Source organism: Misgurnus anguillicaudatus, chromosome 17 (assembly GCF_027580225.2).
Source record: "Misgurnus anguillicaudatus chromosome 17, ASM2758022v2, whole genome shotgun sequence".
NCBI classification, from domain to species: Eukaryota; Metazoa; Chordata; class Actinopteri; order Cypriniformes; family Cobitidae; genus Misgurnus; species Misgurnus anguillicaudatus.
Genome location: NC_073353.2, coordinates 30,787,267 through 30,807,111, shown reverse-complemented (window position 1 = coordinate 30,807,111; position 19,845 = coordinate 30,787,267). Strand labels below are relative to the sequence as shown.

General features: G+C 38.2%; 1 protein-coding gene across 33 annotated transcripts in view; it reads right to left on the bottom strand.

Moving 5' to 3' along the window:
• clasp1a (cytoplasmic linker associated protein 1a) overlaps positions 1-19,845 on the bottom strand; it is an 86,990-nt gene that overhangs the window by 19,473 nt on the left and 47,672 nt on the right. For 5 of the 33 annotated variants that reach the window (XM_073855304.1, XM_055216444.2, XM_073855318.1 and 2 more), the window contains 21 exons: positions 19,627-19,770; positions 19,083-19,156; positions 18,891-18,983; positions 18,662-18,807; positions 17,986-18,121; positions 17,718-17,788; positions 17,535-17,594; positions 16,989-17,066; positions 16,619-16,786; positions 14,206-14,252; positions 13,955-14,125; positions 11,480-11,503; positions 9,282-9,389; positions 8,878-8,904; positions 8,066-8,221; positions 5,241-5,402; positions 4,377-4,439; positions 2,661-2,764; positions 1,616-1,639; positions 724-953; positions 170-233 (listed from right to left, as the gene is read on the bottom strand). In XM_073855304.1, the coding sequence (XP_073711405.1) occupies positions 170-233; positions 724-953; positions 1,616-1,639; positions 2,661-2,764; positions 4,377-4,439; positions 5,241-5,402; positions 8,066-8,221; positions 8,878-8,904; positions 9,282-9,389; positions 11,480-11,503; positions 13,955-14,125; positions 14,206-14,252; positions 16,619-16,786; positions 16,989-17,066; positions 17,535-17,594; positions 17,718-17,788; positions 17,986-18,121; positions 18,662-18,807; positions 18,891-18,983; positions 19,083-19,156; positions 19,627-19,770 (2,150 nt within the window). The remainder of the gene's footprint in view (positions 1-169; positions 234-723; positions 954-1,615; positions 1,640-2,660; positions 2,765-4,376; positions 4,440-5,240; positions 5,403-8,065; positions 8,222-8,877; positions 8,905-9,281; positions 9,390-11,479; positions 11,504-13,954; positions 14,126-14,205; positions 14,253-16,618; positions 16,787-16,988; positions 17,067-17,534; positions 17,595-17,717; positions 17,789-17,985; positions 18,122-18,661; positions 18,808-18,890; positions 18,984-19,082; positions 19,157-19,626; positions 19,771-19,845) is intronic. The other 28 variants (XM_073855325.1, XM_073855327.1, XM_073855335.1 and 25 more) reach the window with 18 other exon arrangements.

Genomic DNA, 19,845 nt, shown 5'->3' with positions numbered 1-19,845 from the left:
TAAGCCATCTTTTCAGTTAAACCATTTCACAACAGCACATATTTTAGGATAATCCTTTATAATGAAAAAAAAAAACATGAGAATGCTTCCATTAATTCAGCCATTGTTATACACAGTAGATGAAGTGTGAGCTGTCACAGGGTTACAGATGTCTCCTCATGCAGGTTACCTTGCTGTGAGGATCAGCAAACATTCTGGTGAAGATCTCACAAAGCCTCTTAAGCTCCACACGGCTGAAACACAAAACAGATGGGATTGAAGACCTATTCAGACCCAGAACTGAACGAAGAGGCAAAACAAATTGCAGATGAAAGGTCTATTCACACCTGCATCATATCTGTATCTAACTATACAGATTCCACTTCCTTAAAACAAATTTTATTTGTTTTATTGCAGGAGACATATAGTATGTTAACACAAAATTTATTGTGAGAAAGTTATACTCCTCATTTATTGGTCTATTAGTTTTTAAAAAATTAAATATTTTGCATTCAAGCAACATTTGAATGACCCCCAGTAATACCACCACGGACCCCCAAGGGTCCCCAGACCCCCTATTGAAGACCTGTGCTCTAAAAATACACAAATATATTGTGCTACACTGTAAACTGGAAATAATTTAGATGTGTTTTTGGTAAAAATTGTTCTAGAGGCAATGAAAACGCAATTATACACACAACCAAGGACCATTTGCAATAGGCCACTACTCTCGAAAGGCCTCACCTGAGAATACGCTGACTCTTTAGTAGGTTCTGCAAACCCAGTAGGCCCTCCTTCCTCTCAGACCAATTGGAGCTGGCGCAGTGGTTCAGCACCTCCGCCACGTCCTCCGTCTGCCGCAGGTAGTGCGGGATGCCTCCGTTACGGGAGCTATAGGAACGTTCGGAGCAAGCGCTGGACGCGTCGCTGTTGGCGTCGTCGTCTGACTCGTACCTCCTTCTCAAAGGCTTGCGCTGAGAAGAGCATAGAGCAGATAAGCAACTAACAAGGTGAGACACTGTGCATTACTCAATTCAAACACAAGGATGCTGTTGAAATGAGAAAGCCATGCAGCGTTAAAAGTAATTAATCATTGGAAAAACCAAAGCGGCTGGTGGCAAAAAGTTTATTTTAAAAGTTAATTTCGTTTATTAACTTTGAATGTTCCTTTACTGGAGTGTAAAACAGTTCCTATGTTTGGTGTGAGTGAGCGTCAATAATTCAAACTGGTCACAGACAATTTCCAGCAGTTGGTAATGCATTAAGAACCGTCTGAGTTTCTGGGGAAGATGATGTAAGTGAAGAGTGTGTCACGCTTGGATAATTACATCTACTTATTTAGCAAAGGGGATGTGTCATGCTAATCCATAACATCTGTCCTGCTTTGCAACTTAATCCTACTCTGATGTCACATGTAAAATTAATAATAATAATAATGTGTCTACAACATATATAGTGATATATAAATGAGATATATATAATCTGTGGTGCTGATGCAGAAAATGAGACTTATGTGGCGATAAGATGGTTGCTTGCCAACTTAATGAAATGAGCGCAAATGTTTGTGCCCAAAATGCTATTTGCATTTGCTATATTAATTAAAATTACAAACACAATAGATAAACGGAAGCACTACCTTATTTCTGGAGTCTCCTAACAGCTGAAGACAACCAAGAGAGGAAGAGTAAAGAGATGCATTTCAACAATAGTAAAGACGTAGTACAAAAGACATAATCTGAAAAATGTATCCTCATAATACAGCTGAGGACAGGAATTATGTTGTAGGATTGTAGATTAATGTTGACAATTTTACTCTAGTTCAAGGTCACCTAATATGGCAATTTTTCAAGCTGTAATATTAGTCACCGGTGTCCCCAGAATGTGCCAGTAAAATTTTAGGTCAAAATACCCTATAGATCATTTATTATACCATGTTAAAAAGGCCCATTTTGGGTATGCAGAAGAAAAAGCGCTGTTTTGGTTTGTGCCTCTTTAAATGCAACGGGCTTTGTGCCCAGCTGCACTGCTTCCTGGGCTTCGGCCGGCTCCTTGTTTCCTGTCTGCCATTATTGGACAAACTGATTAATCCAGGTGTGCCTGACCTCAGTAGTCACAACAACAATAATCAGACACACCTGGATTAATCAGTTTGTCCAACAATGGCAGACAGGAAACAAGGAGCTGGCCGAAGCCCATGAAGCAGCGCAGCTGGGCACAAAGCCTACTGAGCTGCTGCTCCCCTTCCCCTTTACTGTTATTTATACCGAAAACATACACAGTTTTTAATAAGGCAATCACCTTACTTTATTGTTCATAATGAACGTGCTGTAATGAATTTTGTGAAGCGAAATAGAAATTATGACCTAACTGTGGTCTTTGGAAGGTTATGGGCGGAGCCTGCGCAAAGTGATGTCAGTTTGCTCAGATAACAGCAACAGCATGACCCATGAGACTTTTTAGGGTTTAACAAGGATTTAAAAGAAAGGAGTGGGCAGATTTCTATCATTACAGGGTGGTTGTGACGCACAATTATGTTCAAACAATATATAAAAGTGAATTTCTCATATTAGGTGACCTTTAATATGATATTATTGTATAAGGGAGAGGGTATTTTCATCATAATATTTTTTCAAACAATTCTCTGGTGTACTTAATTCTGACAGGTCTATCATTTTTCTTACCAAAGCATCAGCCACGGCAGCTTCCACCTCTGTCCCAGTGTTCAGGACCCTCATGGCATTGACTGACGCAGAAATACGAGCCTGATGGATCAGACCAAATCGATCTGTGGGGTTTAAACACCGGACAGTATAGTGAGAAATGACAAAAATTAGTTAACACATACTTGCACCTTTGATGACATCAACCTGAAGTTGAGGGCAAAGTTATCTTATCAGGCTCATTTCGCAAAACGAAAAGCATGAGGATGACATATGGAAATGGAAAGTGAAAGAAACATTGACAGTCTGATACAACCCAACACATCATATAAAACATAAGCCCAGAAAAGTCACCTGCATAGAGTAGATGAATTATGGTTGCCTTAAACCAAAGATGGAAAGTAAAAAGATGAAGCCAAACTGCACTAAAAAATTGTGATATTGATATTAAATCATACTGCTGTAAAGATAATGTGTGTCATTTTTTCCATGCCAAGCAGAGACAACTAAAAGTCACAATGAAATTGAAATTAAAAACTTCTTTTTTTTCTAATCCTGTGGTATTTTAATTTTTTTTACAAATGACTCATCTGCAAGCTTCATTTTTTTTTCAATTCATGTGTCCTCATAATCTTAAATCAAAAACGCAAATCCCCTTTCCCTCCTCGAAACAATCTTTTTTCTTTACGATCACGAGGAATGGCGAGAGGGTGGGGCCCGGGAAAAGATGGCATAAATTACCCAATTTCCAACAATCCAATCAATTCTCGATGGACAAATTCAAGTCCCTTCCTACCTTTTTTCTCATTTCAGAAGCCATTTCACTCAGATATACCTCACAACTGGGAAAACAGACAACCGCCTTTTCCGTTTCATTGTGATTTAAAGCCATTTGTGATTTCATTTTTTTTTGTATGCGTAAAATGCAAATATGTCATGTATATTAACACTTCAACGAGCAAAGAATGGAGTAAAGAACTAAAATGACAATTTTACCAACTTTACCAAAGACCAGCAAATTAAAATAATCTTTATGAGAATGATGAATTTAAACAAAAATGGCAAAAAGCATAAAACGTCACATTTCAGACAGAAGAGTGATTTCCTTGAACCGTAAACTTTCAATGATTCATCACCATCATCATAATCTAAATCTAAAGGGGACAGAGAATGAAAAAACATTTTTACCTTGTCTTTGTTGAATAATGGTAGTCTACCCACATTCACAAACATACAAAAAGTGCTAAACATGCTAAACTTCTCAGTCTCATAGAAATTCCTCTTTTAGAAATGTCAGCAAGAAAACAGCCCAATCTGAAAAACTGATGCTTATGACATCACAGGCATCTAACTGCCCTTCCACTTTAAAACAATTGGCTACATTTTTTGAGTGGCAGCAAAGTCAGCCAATCAGTAATGAGATTGCAGGTTTAGCCAGTAGGGGGAGCCAAATAGGTGCAAAACCACTTGTTTAAAATCCCCCACCCTAATAGAGCTTTCTTAGAGAGGTTTTTAGGAAGCTTCTAAAACATTACAGACCCAAACAATTTTTTTTTGTTGTCTACATGTCACATCACAGAACAAGGATAAATACTCCTATGTCACCTTTAAGTGACAGGTGGCACCCCAGTGGGTCCCCATTCTCAAAAGTAATAAAGTAATGAATGAATGAATGAATGAATGAATGCATGCATGCGGCCCCGTCTGAGGAACCATGAGAGGGATCATGCAGGTCACCTGACTGGCCCACGGGTTCGGCCGTGGACAAGGCGCTGGTGGAACGAGAGTGGCGTCGGGAGGCTGAAAGAGGACAGGAAGAGGGGTAACACCCCAGGCAGGATTAGTGGCACACTACAAACACTGAGCCCCATCCGTGGGAGAAACTAGTCAACTAGTCAAGTGACAAACATGCATGAGTTTCCCTGCTCCCTACTGTGGAATAGACAGCATTCAGAAGCAGCAGTAGCAGATTATACACAATGAATACACAATGCAATGAGCTCTGCATTGCAGTGTTTTGCTTTGCCATATTATTTTTCATTTTTTAAGATCAGCCGTCTTCATCCACATGTTACAAAGAAAACGGCATATAAATGTTCTATTGATGGACAAATGAACACAATGTGCACTTACACGATTTACATATCAAAACACACAACAGCACAGAACATTCAAGCACCCTGAGTATTGATATTAGGTATGTTATGTCAGCATTTCTTAAGCTCACATAAACTGAAATTTGTAAAATGTAAATGTTGTCTTATATTGCGTACATTCCTAGATGAATGTAAATTTATGCAAAATGATGTGCATCTTAAGAGTTGGCTCATGAATATTAAGCAGGTTCCATAAAAAGGTTATTCAATAACAATCAAAACTTAAATATTAATATTCATGTTTGAAGTCATTGTCATGCAAAACTATCGATTTAAACTTAGTGCATGCATGAGAGGGCAAGAAAAAGACAGCTTTACATCATTCATACTAGGGAAAGAAAAATCCACAGATCGAGGCCCAATAGAATAGGAGGGAAAGTTGAAAAGTGGGACTTGGGAAGGGTAGGTTGTTGTTTTTTGGACTCCACTAATCAGCTCTACTCACCAAGAGGAGTAAAGCCCCGAGCGGGGCTGGTGTCACGGCTGCTCTCGCGACTGGTGTCACGGCTGCACCCCTGACTCATGCTGGGGCGGGGGATGCGACTGCTCCGTGCTAGCGTGCGATAGGGAGAAGTGGCAGGAAGAAGAGCTTTACCACATAGCCTGGCTGTTAGAACACATGTTAGGGCATTAGTGAGGCCATGGGGTCAAAGCAAAGAGAAAGGATGGGTGTTGAGGGAGGCGGCTTTGGTCGGGCTGGTCACTCACAGGTCCCTTTTGGTTCAGAATGGTTAAACATTTAAAGCAAAGTTAGATTTAGAAAACATTAATGCAGTTGTGCAGCATTAAAGGCGCACCAAGTCATTCCATCAAGAAAATAACTTAATCGTATATAAGATGAATTATTTTCAACGCTTGTATCAAACTGACAATTTAGGACGTGCTCTTAATGCATTACCTTTCATAAAAACTGGGTAGAGATAAATCAAACAGAACTACTCCATTTTCCTACTCGGAAGACGGATCACATGAGCTCTTTGGTAGACACTACATGATGTCATTGCACATTTGCCATAAGTTTTTAACTTAAATTTGCATAAAGTTTTTACTTTCTCAAGAGGTGGTCAAAAATCTCATTGACAGGTCATTGCAAATCACTGTCCGTATGAAATCCCCCTTTTAAAGCTTTATACATGCAAATGACTATAAAGGGCTGTTCACATTATAACGATAAATATAATATATTAGCGTCCACATTATAACGATAACTTTATGCTAATTCGCTCACGAATGACATTAACTTTTATTGGATATTTCTTTTAATAAAAACTGTTGCAAAAATTATTTACATGTCACTGAATAAGTAAATATGCTGTTCTTGTTACATTTACACAGTGGGTAACCTGCAGATGTCCTCAACACGCTGCGTTTCGTGTAAGTCTAAACAGTGAATCTAGTTTGTGTAATACAATTTTATGTTATAGACCTCCGCATTGATCTTTTCCAGTGTCATTTGAAGTGCGCTTGCACTTGAAGTTCAAATAGATTTGATTGGCTGTCAATGGTTTATCGTTCATCAGGTGGGTAAAAAAAAAAAAATCGCTCAAAAAGTGATCCCAATGATATCGTTTGTTGTATATTTATCGTTATAGGGACTGTTTACACTTGGTATTAAGATGTGTTTTCATCGATCGGATCACAAGTGGACGAGAGAGACACATTACGTTTACACCTGGTATTTAAATCCGTCTCTTTTGTCCACTTTCGACCGCTTCTGTGCTGAATACTGTGAGGGGGTGGTCTGTGAGACGGTGGGCGAGTCTTTCTGCTGTCATTCAAACCCGAGCGAGAGTAATTATGAGTTTATATGGACGCAAACTAATATTATGTCGAAGTCCACTGCTTGTTTAGCAAGTAAACATGCTGCACAGACTTTTGTACATGTGTATGTATGAGCTTTCTCTGAATTTTCAGCGCAATTGATGAAATAGGATCGCTCAACTTTCACACGCTTTCAAAACGAAACTACGGAGATCAGCCGCTTAGTTTTATCAATGAAAGGCTAAAAATAGCGCTGTTCACCGTATGTTCACGCCAGAAGTCAAAAAAGACGTAAAACTTGTGTTTAATACCTCAGATTAGATAAATGGGCGGAGAGAAGGCGGTCGCGTGTGGCTGTTCGAACGCATTCAACCACATGTGCGTTCCGCAACTCCAAAGCGATCCGATCGAAAGTGGTTTCGACTACCTCTGGACGTGGTTGAAAGTGGTCGAAAGTGGACGAGCTCAAAACGTTTTGAACACTGTTTACACCTGGCATTAACGTCGTCCACTTGTGATCCGATCGACGAAAACGCAATGCCAAGTGTAAACAGCCTTATAGTTATGGTGTGAACTCCGCTTTTGTCTTTAATATAAAACGATTTTCAAAACTATATATTTTTTAGTTATCGTTATAATGTGAACGGCCCTTAAGTCTTTTGTAATCTTTAGAAACCTGCTGTATATTAAAGTCTAAAGAATTTAAATATTACTAATATCTTAAGGGGTAAAACCTGTGGAAAAACTGCTTGGTGCACCTTTAAAAATATTTTTAAAAAATTTAACGTGGTTTAAGTCCAAAGTATTTTCAACTATTCCAAATATTCCCGGTCAGTTTTTATATAAAGACTTACTGAACTTTCAGTTAAATATAATGAGCTCATAATGGTAGCATGAGATTTATTGGTCAAATCTTTAAAAGTCAGCTTCGTAAGACACGCACAAATAAAAACATTTCTTACAATAGGCTGACAAAACACAAAGAGCTCAAGATGAAGCCAAGAAGCTGAAGAGATGGAAGCAGTCAGGCCTGTCATCGTTTTATAACGGGTATATAAATCACACACGGAAGATGATAATGAGGAGCCAGAGTCGGTATTCCCATAAACATTTGCATCAGCATCTTAAATGAATGCTGAGCCTCTTTTCACACAAAAAAATTCCTGTTTTCTGGTTGTATTCTAATAAAGAACCAAAGAAGTAATAAGATATGTTCACTATACTATTGCAAAAACAATAAATCTAATGGTAACATGGTGGCTTAAGATTTTTGCCCAGTTCTGTACATCTAGGATGGCATGAGTAGTAAATTATGGCAGAATGTTTATATTTGGACAAACTGTTCCTTTAAGAAAGTAAACCAAGATAAATTTTTATATTTATGTTGATTTCAAATTATTACCAATTATTGATTCTGTCAATAACTAATCAAGGGCATTGTTCTAGTAAACATTCTGGGTCACATACAGAAATGGTACTAGTGTTAAGATGCGAGTATGCAGGCCTTACCCAAGGCCAATCTGCTGGGGCTGGTTTCCCGGCTGCAGCCCTGACTTTTCGGGATCCTCGAGTACTTGTCTGAGGGCGTTGTTGGGGCAGTGGCCCGAGGAACTCTGCCATATGTGTGCCCTAATAGCTTCCCCGGAGAGCTGGATCGGCTGCCGGCTGTAAAGGAAAATTAAGACGACCACTGTTAGCAACTTGGCTTTCCGTCTAATTATCCACCAGAAGCCTCTGGCTCTGCTGTGCTTATCATTTAGTAGATTAAGGCTAAATTCACTTCCAAAAATGCAATCTTTTGAGCGAACAATTCTTAATGTACCGTGACTGTATTGACAATCAAAATTCAATTCAATCAAGATTATATAATCAGAAAAATAAAAACAAACACAAGGAAAAATTATATAAAGTAATAACGATATAAAAACATTTGCCCAACCATGAAGCATATTTACATTAACAATTACTATACGCTTAACTCCCTTTATGCTGATTTGACAAGCAAAGGTTCCTAAAAATAATTGGACAGCTGAATATTTGAGAGATACAGACGGACAGATGAAATACAAAAAACACAAAATATCTGGAAGACAAACAGGGCGAGATCCAAAGCCTATTCTACACAGACATGGTAGCATAACAACATACAAGTGACATATTTGCAAAGACAGACATCAAAGCATTAACATAATGGCAGACCTAAAAAAATAAAAATATGATTCCATTAAAAAAAAGCAGTCATGCAACATGGTAGACGTGTGACTCATGCACTGTTCCTCCTGAAGGGGTAATGGTTTTATTTTGATGAACTGGATTCTTACCACTAGTGGGATTAGCTGATCTGGATCCTTGTGTATGAAGGCAAGGCAACCGACAGGTGAAAAGTAGCCAGTTACAAAAGACGCTTGATGTGACATATGGTTACCCAGCATGCACCAGGCAAGATGTTGTTTGTTCGTGCTCTAGCAACTTAAATCTAAATACATGATCCTAAAACAGTGTTGACTTTGTAATGGTGCTATAAACTTCATGTTTAGCAAGATGCCAAACTTGGGTTGTGAAAACATTAAAAACGAAGTTAACACAGACAAAGGAAGATGAGGATGGTGGCAGGCCAGTGGTTAAGAGTTGTTATTATCAGGCTAAAAAAATCTGATTGTACAAGGGTGTTACAAATGAAAGTGAAGCTTGAATAAAGTAGTATGCTTGCTACATGGACACTTACGCTGGGACTGAGACACCACTTTCGCTCTGCTTCGACCGCGGCTATCCGTCACTGTGCTGCTAGCGTTGACTGTGTTACCTGAGCTCTGCCGCCTTGTACGCACACGACCTGCAATGTAAAACAGCAAGTGAGATTAAATAATGCAGAAAACATAAGAACTGAAGAACATAAGAAATGCATTGAATGACTGACACAGAAAGAGAGACACTAAAAGGCTACTTAAAGAGATATTTCACCAAAAAATATAAAATTCTGTCATCATTTACTCACCCACATGTTGTTCTTAACCTGTTTGAGTTCTGTTGAACACAAAAGAAGATATTTTAATGGAACCACACAGTTGATGGCACCCATTTACTTCCACGTTATTGGTTTTTCCTACTATGGAAGTCAGTGTGTACCGTCAACTGTGTGGTTACCATTATTTTTCAAAATATCTTCTCATGCAGGTTTAAAACAACATGAGGGTGAGTAAATGATGATGTATATTTTTGGTTGAACTATCCCTTTAACAACAACGGTAACTGACAGAGATACTGTACTAAGGACAAACATAGGGATTACATTGTGAACTATAAACATACACTAAAATGAGTTTTAAGACATGCTGTATGAAAAGTTGTTTTTTAAAATAAATACAATGATAATATATGACACAATATTCGCTTTGAAGCAAAAATTATGAATAACTTTAATAACAAGCCATATTTTCTAAATACTGCATGGTCTTTTTGAAAAATGTGAAATGTTTTATACAGTACTGTGCAAAAGTCTTAGGCCACCACCACCAGACTTGTTGTGTTAGAAGTTTTAATGTCCATCCATATTTACTTTTCAATCTATTTTATTAAAATACAAACAGAAAATACTGGAAATATGTACAAAAAATAAAACATTCAGGACTAAATGTCTTCTTTAGGCATCGTCAGTGTTTAGTGTGACCTCTCTTGGCACTAAACACATCTTGAGTGTTTTTGTAAAACGACAAATTTCTTTAAAATTAGGATTTAATTTTATTAAGGTTTAAGAGATCCTGCAGTTTCCTGCTATTGCTCAAGTGGAAGGAGAGTTTACCCTAAAAACTTGACATATCAGTTTAAATTTTTATACAGTTTTTAATACTATAAACACATTTCCTGTATTTTCTGGATGTATTCTATTAAACAGATTGAGAAACAATTATATATGATCACTATAACATTGCAAAAACAACAAATCTAATTCTGGCATGGTGGTCTGACCGCGTTTGAGGTGTCAAAATCGCATCTACCGCGTCTAGTTTGCCGCTTGAACATTTTGAGTTTACTTGCTTCATTCGCGTGTGAAAGCCACGGGTGAAATTCTGGTCAACGAGACATTCATGTGGAAATTCGCGTCATGGGAGGGGCTTCTGCGACTCCGCTCGCTTTCTGTAATCACGTCACTACTAGAGCAAGCTCCTGATTGGGTAAGGTGTTGCATTTTTCCGGCAAATTTCAAATTTTTCGTTTCGCACATTTGCCGCGTCAAAGCTCAATTCGCGCCATTCGCTCGAACTAGATGCGCGAATGAGGCGGAATAAGATGCACGTCAACGCGTTTTCACATTGACTTAACATTGAAATCACTTGCGCTTGACGCCTCTACCGCGGCTGGTCTGAACGCAGCGTAAGACTTTAGCACAGTACTATATATATAAACCTGTACAAAATTTTCTACCGTACCCCTACATAGTACAGCTCACACTGCAAAATAACAACAGTTACCAGTAACAGCAACATGGCAACCTTCAGTGTCTATCCATGTGAATGCCAGCCATGGTTTGTTTTAGAATGAACCATAAACTTAACCAATACCACAACATGTTGAAAGCAGAACCTACATACAAATAAAATACTGATTCAACTGTCAAGTCATAGAGATACATGGCTGTTACTACTCTCTATATATTAAGTCTATAAAGATCAACCAAAAAGAACCTTGGGCATGATATTACAAACAGGTTACCTAGACAGAATCATTTGACTTTTTTAAGTGGTTTCTTTCACTGGTAAGATGTACAAATACTGTCAGGGGAGGGGTACATCATGCACACAGATCATGCACACTACCAGCTATATGACTGTCAGTCATCAGATTTGACAGAAGACAGCCTGAATCTCTTCGATAGGACACATACATCTAATCATTCATACACATACATATACACAAACATCTTACCATCTATTTTACCAGGCGCACCGTCTTTATGGCAAAAACACAAAACAAAAGCAGAGGTGTGCGGGGTGAGAGGAGAGGCATAAGAAGCAGAGATTAGAGTCACTTAAGCCCATGGAAGCGTGGAAGACAGGGATATGTTGAAAAAACAGGCCTTGCATGGAAGCACACAGGAGCTACCAAGTGTGACTGCAGGTAAGGAAATAAAATCTCTTTGATCAGTCATGACATGAGGAGTTATGGGATTAGAAAGCGGAACAGAGAGAACATTACACAGAGTAAGAGATAGTTAGTGGCATTGTCAGGAGATGAGTTTTGCTTGTTGGATGAGAGCAAGTTAAAATAACAGAGAATACTTGCAACCGTAGTTGCCTTCAGGAAACGCACCCCAGATCGGTAAGTTCAAATATGGTGGCAAGTTGATGTAGTTGAATTTAAATAAATGCCTCCAAATTTGCCTACTATTCGTTGTGTTTTGATGTGCGTTAATGTTAACAATTACAATATTGTCTAGGCAACAACATTTGCTGCTGTTACACATTATTATATCCCGGTACTTGCACCCTCTTTTGCTATGGACTAAAATGTATTTGAAGAGTTTGCTTCCAAAGCGCAATAAAAGGAATTTAAAAAAAAAAGGAGTTACCAACAAAATCAGTATTGTATCAGGTCAGTATTAAAAATTAATTCTTAATTTTACGCAAAATCCGATATCCGGTGTGTTATTCTGTCATCTTGTCTCCCTTTTTCCCAAAACGCGATAAACGCCACTTCTCCTTCTCTGCAGAATGCAATAAATCCGCTCAACCAATCACAGCGCATCATTCCACGCATTGTAAACAACAATGCTGGCGCGCTGAATACACATGGAATCAAGCTTCTGTCACATTGACCCCAGGGATCTTATGAAAAACTTTTGATTATTTTACATCGAAATCAACGAAAATCGAGCAGGACCAAAACATTTTACAGCTGATCGCTGTAAAAAAAAGTTCAGCGACGACATCCCAAGGATGACAGCAGCAATGACAGTGTTCTTAATATGACAAAGTAAGTGTTTTGATTAATTAAGTATACCACTAGTCAACTAAATGAATATAACATCAAAGCAAATACCAAAGATGAATTCACATTTATATATTGATTCAATAGATTTATAGCTTTTTGAAAAAAAACTTGGCATGGATTTATTGCATCTTGCGGAAAAAATTATTTTTTATAATAAACCTTTAAAAATCTAATTATGAATTTAAATTTTTAATGTTTTTATAACTTAAAGATGCTATGTGAAAGTTTAAAAACAGAAAATAGTGGTTTTCATCTTGTTACTTTCTTGGTATAGAAAACACATTTTTCCCAAAATTAGTCAAAATTGATTTATTGCGTTTTGGAACCAAACTTTCCCATAAGAAAAACTGTGCATACTTTACGGACACTGAATTAGTAGGTGAATTCAGACGCAACAATTGGTTCTTGCATGCCAAGTAAATAGTTGTCATATGCATGTTTTGTCACTAGACACGTAAAAACAAGTTGATATTGTTGAATCTCAATTGATTCGTCAAATTCGCCTACTATTCTTGTATTTTGATGTGTATTATTGGTAACAATTACACATTTTGTCTATTCAACAACGTTTGCTTTCGTTATGCGTTAGTATATCCCATTACTATTTTCTATGCACTAAAATGTATAGTTTCACATGGCAAAAACTGTGCATACTTTTAGAGCAGAAAATAAGTTGGTGAATTGGGACGCAGTTATTCATTTTTGCGTGCCTTGTGAATGGTTGTCATATGCATGTTTTGTCACCAGACACGCAAAAACCAATGAGATTTGACTTTATTGATATGCCACCATATTTGAACTCCAGATAAGAAGTCAACATCTAGGATGACATGAGGGGAGAAATGAGAATTTTCATATTTGGGTGAATTATTCCTTTAATTATTTTTTTATTATTATAACCTCTTAACAAGTATTACAGTAATCTATTTTGCTTAATATAGCTATATAAGCCAGCTGTTAACAGAAGCCAAGCAACATAGCACAAGCAGTCTTTGAAGTTAACTTTTTAGTCAACAAATTCAGCCAGTCACATTTCTTACTATTTTAGACTATTTTATCAACAGCACTCTTGGTTGTGTAATATAACCTAAATTGCTTCTATTACCCATCTGCATCAGATGTAGATGATCCAATCACATTTTAGTGACAGAACTGCCTTTTTTACGCTTTTCTAAAATAACTTTACTTAATAAAAAAACCTTAAGGGATAATAAATGGCAGAACATTTGTGACACCATCGTCGTTTGTTCCTCATCAGAGAGCAGCTTAATAGCATCTATAGTGCCCATCAGTTTTATTAATGGGCCGCTGCAGCCATAAAAGCCACTGATTTTTATGAGTATTTTATTAAAATTCCTAATTAGGGATGAGAGAGGAGAGAAGATGGATGGGACAGGAATCAGGTCTCACCCAGAGAGGCGTAGGAGCCCGGTGGTAGAGCTGCGGCGGAGCTGAAGGGAGATTGGGGCGTTGCACTGGACATGCGGGATTTGGCGCTGGCGGCCGCATTCACATCCACATCACTGCGGGAGCGCTGGAGGGCACCGGGTGTGGAGGACACCCTAGAGCCAATGACTTTACCTGAGAAAACATTATGCAGTCAGGCGGGGACGTACATGTAAATACTGTATGTGCTGTATATAACAACGCTTCACACTTACTTCTTGTTACGGGGGCTCCAATAACAGTTTTCACAGAGAGTGGTCGACTAAGGGAAGTTAAATAAGAGGGTAGCATTCAAAACATAAATAGCAAGACACTGGTGGTCATTTTAAACCAATAGACTATTTAATGCTGTCAAAAATGGTTTAAGAACACAAAGAGCTTGGCACACATAGTAAAGTTAGGTCATAACTTAATGAGTTCCCTTCATCTTGTTGGCAGCAGCCATAAATGAATGCTAAAATAAGGTAGATGGTAACTATGATGACCGACAAGCCATCTCTGAAGGTCGCATATGCAGGCTGCATACGTTATCATGCCTGTTTTATTTAAGTAAACTGAGCATTACAATTGTAAGTCATAAGCATCTTACAACAATTTACGATCAACTAGGAATAAAAGTCAACTTTAAAATTGTTAATATTTTTTAAATAAGACAGTCTTGATGTATGCAGCCTTCGGATTGAGAAACACAGAGAACCAGAAACAAGCCAATCCAAAAAGTTATTTCAATGGTTTAAAAAGGCTATATTTTATAATGGCTTTTTTCTTTGCTACTAAATTTTAATCAGGGATGCAATAAACTCATCTCTGTCTTAATGCTCTCATACCGGAATCGCAAAAGAAAAAACATTAAATTAAGAGATTTTACAATAAAAAAATCCTCACAATATTCATGTTGCCGTATTTTAAAACCCCTTTCACTCTGCGGACTCGCTGGCGGGTCCAAAACTGCATTATCAAATTTATATATATAAAAAAATTATATATATATAGTGGAGCATAAAAGTTTTCTGTAAAATAACAACATTTTCATTAGTTTCTCCAAAGTATGTGTGTAGATGACTCTTTTAATTTCAGGCATGCCCAATTCTGCAAAAAAAATTTGAATTATACTGCAGAGCATAAGTTGAAATTAACATTTACACAATACACTAAATCTACTTATAACATTACAACATATAACATCTTACATAAATTAATTTTCTTTTTATATCTCATAGAGCTGCACGATTAATCGTTAAAAGATTGTGATCTCGATTCGACCCCCCAAACGCTCTTAATCCAGCCTTTTGATGATTCAGGTAATTATATTTTCGAGGAGGAAAGACGCAGTCTCGTCAGTTCTCTCGACAACACGCACTCACAGCGGCCAAAATGACGTCTTGACGTCACATTTATTATTGCACAAGTCAGATGCGCAGGTACATCCAACAAGAACCCTGACGTTGTTTTAGTACCAAAAAGAGGATCTTATTCCGGATCTTTGCCTTCCGAAAAAGTTTTTAGCACATGGGGAAATATTGGCTGCGTCCAAATAACCACACTTGCTGTCTTTGCACTTGACCACTTGACTACTTACATTACGTTTTTCTGTATTTGGCCCAAGTGTTCTAGTGGGCGTGAAGTTTAAGCGTGCATGTAGATTTATTCACCCGATGGATGTTCATGCTGCCAGAGAGAGCGTCAAAAAACTTTCTGACGAATGCATTCTCTGGAATCCTCTCAAGCAAAGGTTTGCGCCTTCCGATTGGTTGCCGCCGAACCGCGTCACCATAAAGTAATGTCAATCCATGTGGCAGCAATTTGCACCAAAACGTATTCGTTTTCTTATTTAGGCTACTTAAAATGTAGATTTTAATTGTTTTCTTTTAATAAAATGAATACATAATCACTCTACAATTAACATTAACTGAATTTAAAGATTATCTACCCTTATTTGAAACTTTCAGAAGCATAATTCTTTGCGCCTGTAAAAACTAATGTTAAACTAATGTTCAGGAGTTGTAAGTCTTTAAAATTAACAAAGTTCTTGAGAATCATGAGAGAATAGTGATTCTCATTTTATACAGAATCGTGCAGCTCTAATATCACACTAGCTTAGCAATACCAACTTCACAACATTAAAACATATGTTAAAATGTGCTTTGACAGTACAGGGCACTTTTGCGTTTTGGTAACCAAGACAGCACTGTTTGATGTTTTTGTGTTGAGAAACTGGTAGCAGACTCATTAGAGCAAGTACTCATCACCCCGCTGCTAATACAAGTTAATCTCACTCGCTCTGAACAACACAGACAGAATTTAACCGATGCTGTAGTCCAATGCCGAAAATAAGACCACTGCTGCATATACGGAGGATACAGAACCATCAATCTGTGCACATGCTTTAGTCAAATTCAGCAAAACAACTTTAACATGACTTGTAGCCATAACTTTTTGATGGTATGAGTGATCTCCATAACACCACAGAGATGAAAAATCATGTGACAAAAGACCAGCAGAAAATTTCCAAACGTCTTGCTTGTTCAGCATGCTAACTTAAACTAGATTAATTTGGTATATGTTGGAAACAGACAATTATTTACATCTGTTATATGAAAACGTAAGTGAAAGGCATGCATGTCTCACTTTAGACTCTCTTGAGAACTGGAGGACGAGCGGTCAGATTGTGGGAGAGATACGACGCTGTCTGAACTCTTTAGGTGAGACTGGAGGGCCTTCTGATAGGTCAACTCCAACGCCTGAAACAGAAGCTCAGCCTCCCGATTGTAATGACTATGAAATCCCCAGTAACACCTATAGGAAGAAAAACAACTTTTCTTATTATAAGGAATAACAAAAAGCAAGATCAACAGAAAGAAACTTGCATTACCAGAGACCCGAAGATAGGACAATAAAAATAGTTTACATCAATAAAAATTTCATATGCATTATTTAAGTAAACAACTACAAATGCAAAATGTACAAAGTGCTGTTTAGACAACCAAAAAACACTTACTTTCTGGCCACAGATCTAGCCTCTGAGTCAGCATCATGGATCCCCTTCTTGATGGTCTCGGTTAAAACCGCCACATGTCTGGGGTAGTAGGGAAACATGTCAAATACAGTTTCTTATAGTCTTCAGAGGCAACAGTGAATACAACTCCTTTGAAACTTTCTGAACCTGGCGCCGAACCTTTTCCCAGTTCTCTAAAGGCAACACAGTGGAAAAGAAAGGAGTTGGGAAGCCCAGCTCTCCTTATAAAAGCGCTCTTGGCAGTATTGCCATGGAAACGGAGGGGACGCATGGTTGCCACACATCCTTGGCTCATCAATTCAACCCGCGAAAAGAGTCATCAGCTGCCCGCTCAGCCAAGCTTTGATAAGTAACACACGTTTTCGCTACTTAAATGTCACAAAAACAAGAAGGGGAGGGGCCGATGGTTTGGCCGCAGAAGAAATAAGCACATACTAAGTTCAGAGAGATTCATCTTGGGGTTTCACAAAAGCTAATGGATCTTTGTTCCCAGTATAGCATCAGTCATTTTTCACTGTCTGTACTCACCTCTCCAGAGTGTGTGTCTGCCATTCCTGCAATAACAGGTCTAAAAACTCGTAACATCGTCTGATATGGGATAAACAAAGTAGCTGTAGTTAACATCTCTTTATAGATATACAATAATAAATGTTTTTTTGCCATTACTCAACTCAGATTTTTAGTTAGATTATTTAGTGAGGTTGACTTTACCTTCGAACAGCGACGGATTTGGAAGTGCAGTTGCTTGTGATAATCGGGATAAGGCGTGGAAAGTGTGTGTGCTATAACACAAAAAAGGACAAAATAAAGTGCACTTACAATTTGTGGCGCAAATTTGCTCCCAATGTCAAGCATTAAAATTCACTGATTAGGTTGCATTTTGGGCTATAATGCTGCTTTGAAAGGTAGGAAGTAGACAGAAAGTTTATAAGTTTTATAACGTTAATAAAAAGTAATAAAAGAAAATCTAATGTCTTACTTTGAGAATGAGGCGGATGGCTGCCATTCCGGATGTGGCCATGATTTTGGCACTGTTGGGCACCAAGTTGAGCAGCGTGGGCATGATGCTTTCAGCCCCATGGTCAAATTTATTTCCCAGTATTGAGGACAGATGCCTGCGACACAGCAAAACCCACCAATCAACAAGACACGGAGACTGGATAAAGTATGGGGTGACTTCTACATGGAAATGCATCACATTTGTGTGACATTAAGCCATGGAGTTTGTTTAGACATCCATCATTAGACTGCACTTTACCAGAAGAGCTGTCTTGCATGGTCCAGTCAGTTCTGTTCCACTCCATTAGAAACACATTAAGACCCAGCATAATTAAAGACCCACACGGAGCCATGCTCAATCATAGAGACCCGCAACTTTATTTACTATTTTAAAACTGCTTGGTTTAAAGATGAGACAGTATCTGTGATGGAGTGTATGGATTTATGGAAATATTACACTGCTGTTTGAAGTGTGTCTTTTACAAATGAACATCTAAAGGTCCCACTAGCTGACAAAAAATTATTCAGTTTTTGTAGAGGATGTCATACCTCACAACTAATATGTTGATCTTTTCTGTCAGAAAACTGTCACACTCATCGATTAGATTTGATAAAGTGTTTGGAAGATAAGAAGGTAACGAAGAGCAGCTCCATACCCTAACGTGATGCAGGCCTCGCGAACCACTTGGGACCGAAGATCTTTAGCGGAGAGCTTGAAGGCACCTTCTAAAAGCCGGAGATGTTGAAGGAAACCTTCATGTTCGGTTGCACCAGCCAGAAGCAGCGATCGCATCTTTTTCAGCTGAATACACGATGTAAGAAGTTTTTCAGTGGCAAGATATGTTGTTCAAGTTGAATCTTTTAAAAATAAACAGAATAACTTACGGCGACGACTCTGTGCTCCCAGTCTTGCTTGTCATCTGATAAAACCTCACGGATCTTATTCATTGAATCCTCTAACTCCTTACTGGAATATATCTGAAAATAGAGAACAAATTTGCTTATTATACACTGTGCAAAATAAACAGATAATATTTATTAAATCGGGCGATAATATGGTGTTACATGCAGCTTTACCTGTACTGCAGGAACATCTTCAAAAGCTTTGATGAAATCCTCCTCATCCACGGCTCCTGCACTGACATCCTTCCCTGAAAATAATATCACAAAATATTATTTCACTCACAGTGCCTTAAAATGTCTGTCTGCCAGCCCCATTCATCTCCACTGCCTTCTCTGTATCTCTTAGGGCAGTGGTTTTCAAACTGGGGGCCGCAAGATGGTGCCAGGGGGGGCCCAGTTTTATGAAATACATTAATTTATCATGAATTCTGTGTAATTAAACCTAAAAAATAAGGCTACTAACCAAAAGGACTAATTTTTTGTATAATTTAATGTTTTTTTTTTTATTAAAATGTTGAGTTTTAGAACAGTTTTTTGTCACAAATTTTCTTTGGGGGGCCACGAAGGAATGCACTGTACACAAGGGGGGCCGCACGCTGAAAAAGTTTGGGAACCACTGTCTTAGGGTTATATGTTGGTAAACTACAAGTTATGCAGCATTTAATGGTTTCTATAATGAGCAAGGTTTGGCTTTAGATTTTTTAGGCTGTGGTCTAACCTGCAGCTCTGGATCCAGAGGCAGAACTGGGTCGTCTCATTGAGCCCATGCTGCCTCCTCTTCTGCTGCTGGAGAAGCCCTTAGATGATGAAGAGGAGGAGGACCTGCCCCCATCCACTGAGTCCTCGTCATCAAAGTTCTTATCTGTTGAGCCAAGAAAACAGGTCAGTTGTTTACAACATCATGTAGAGGGAACTTTGGGAAAATCAAAAACACATT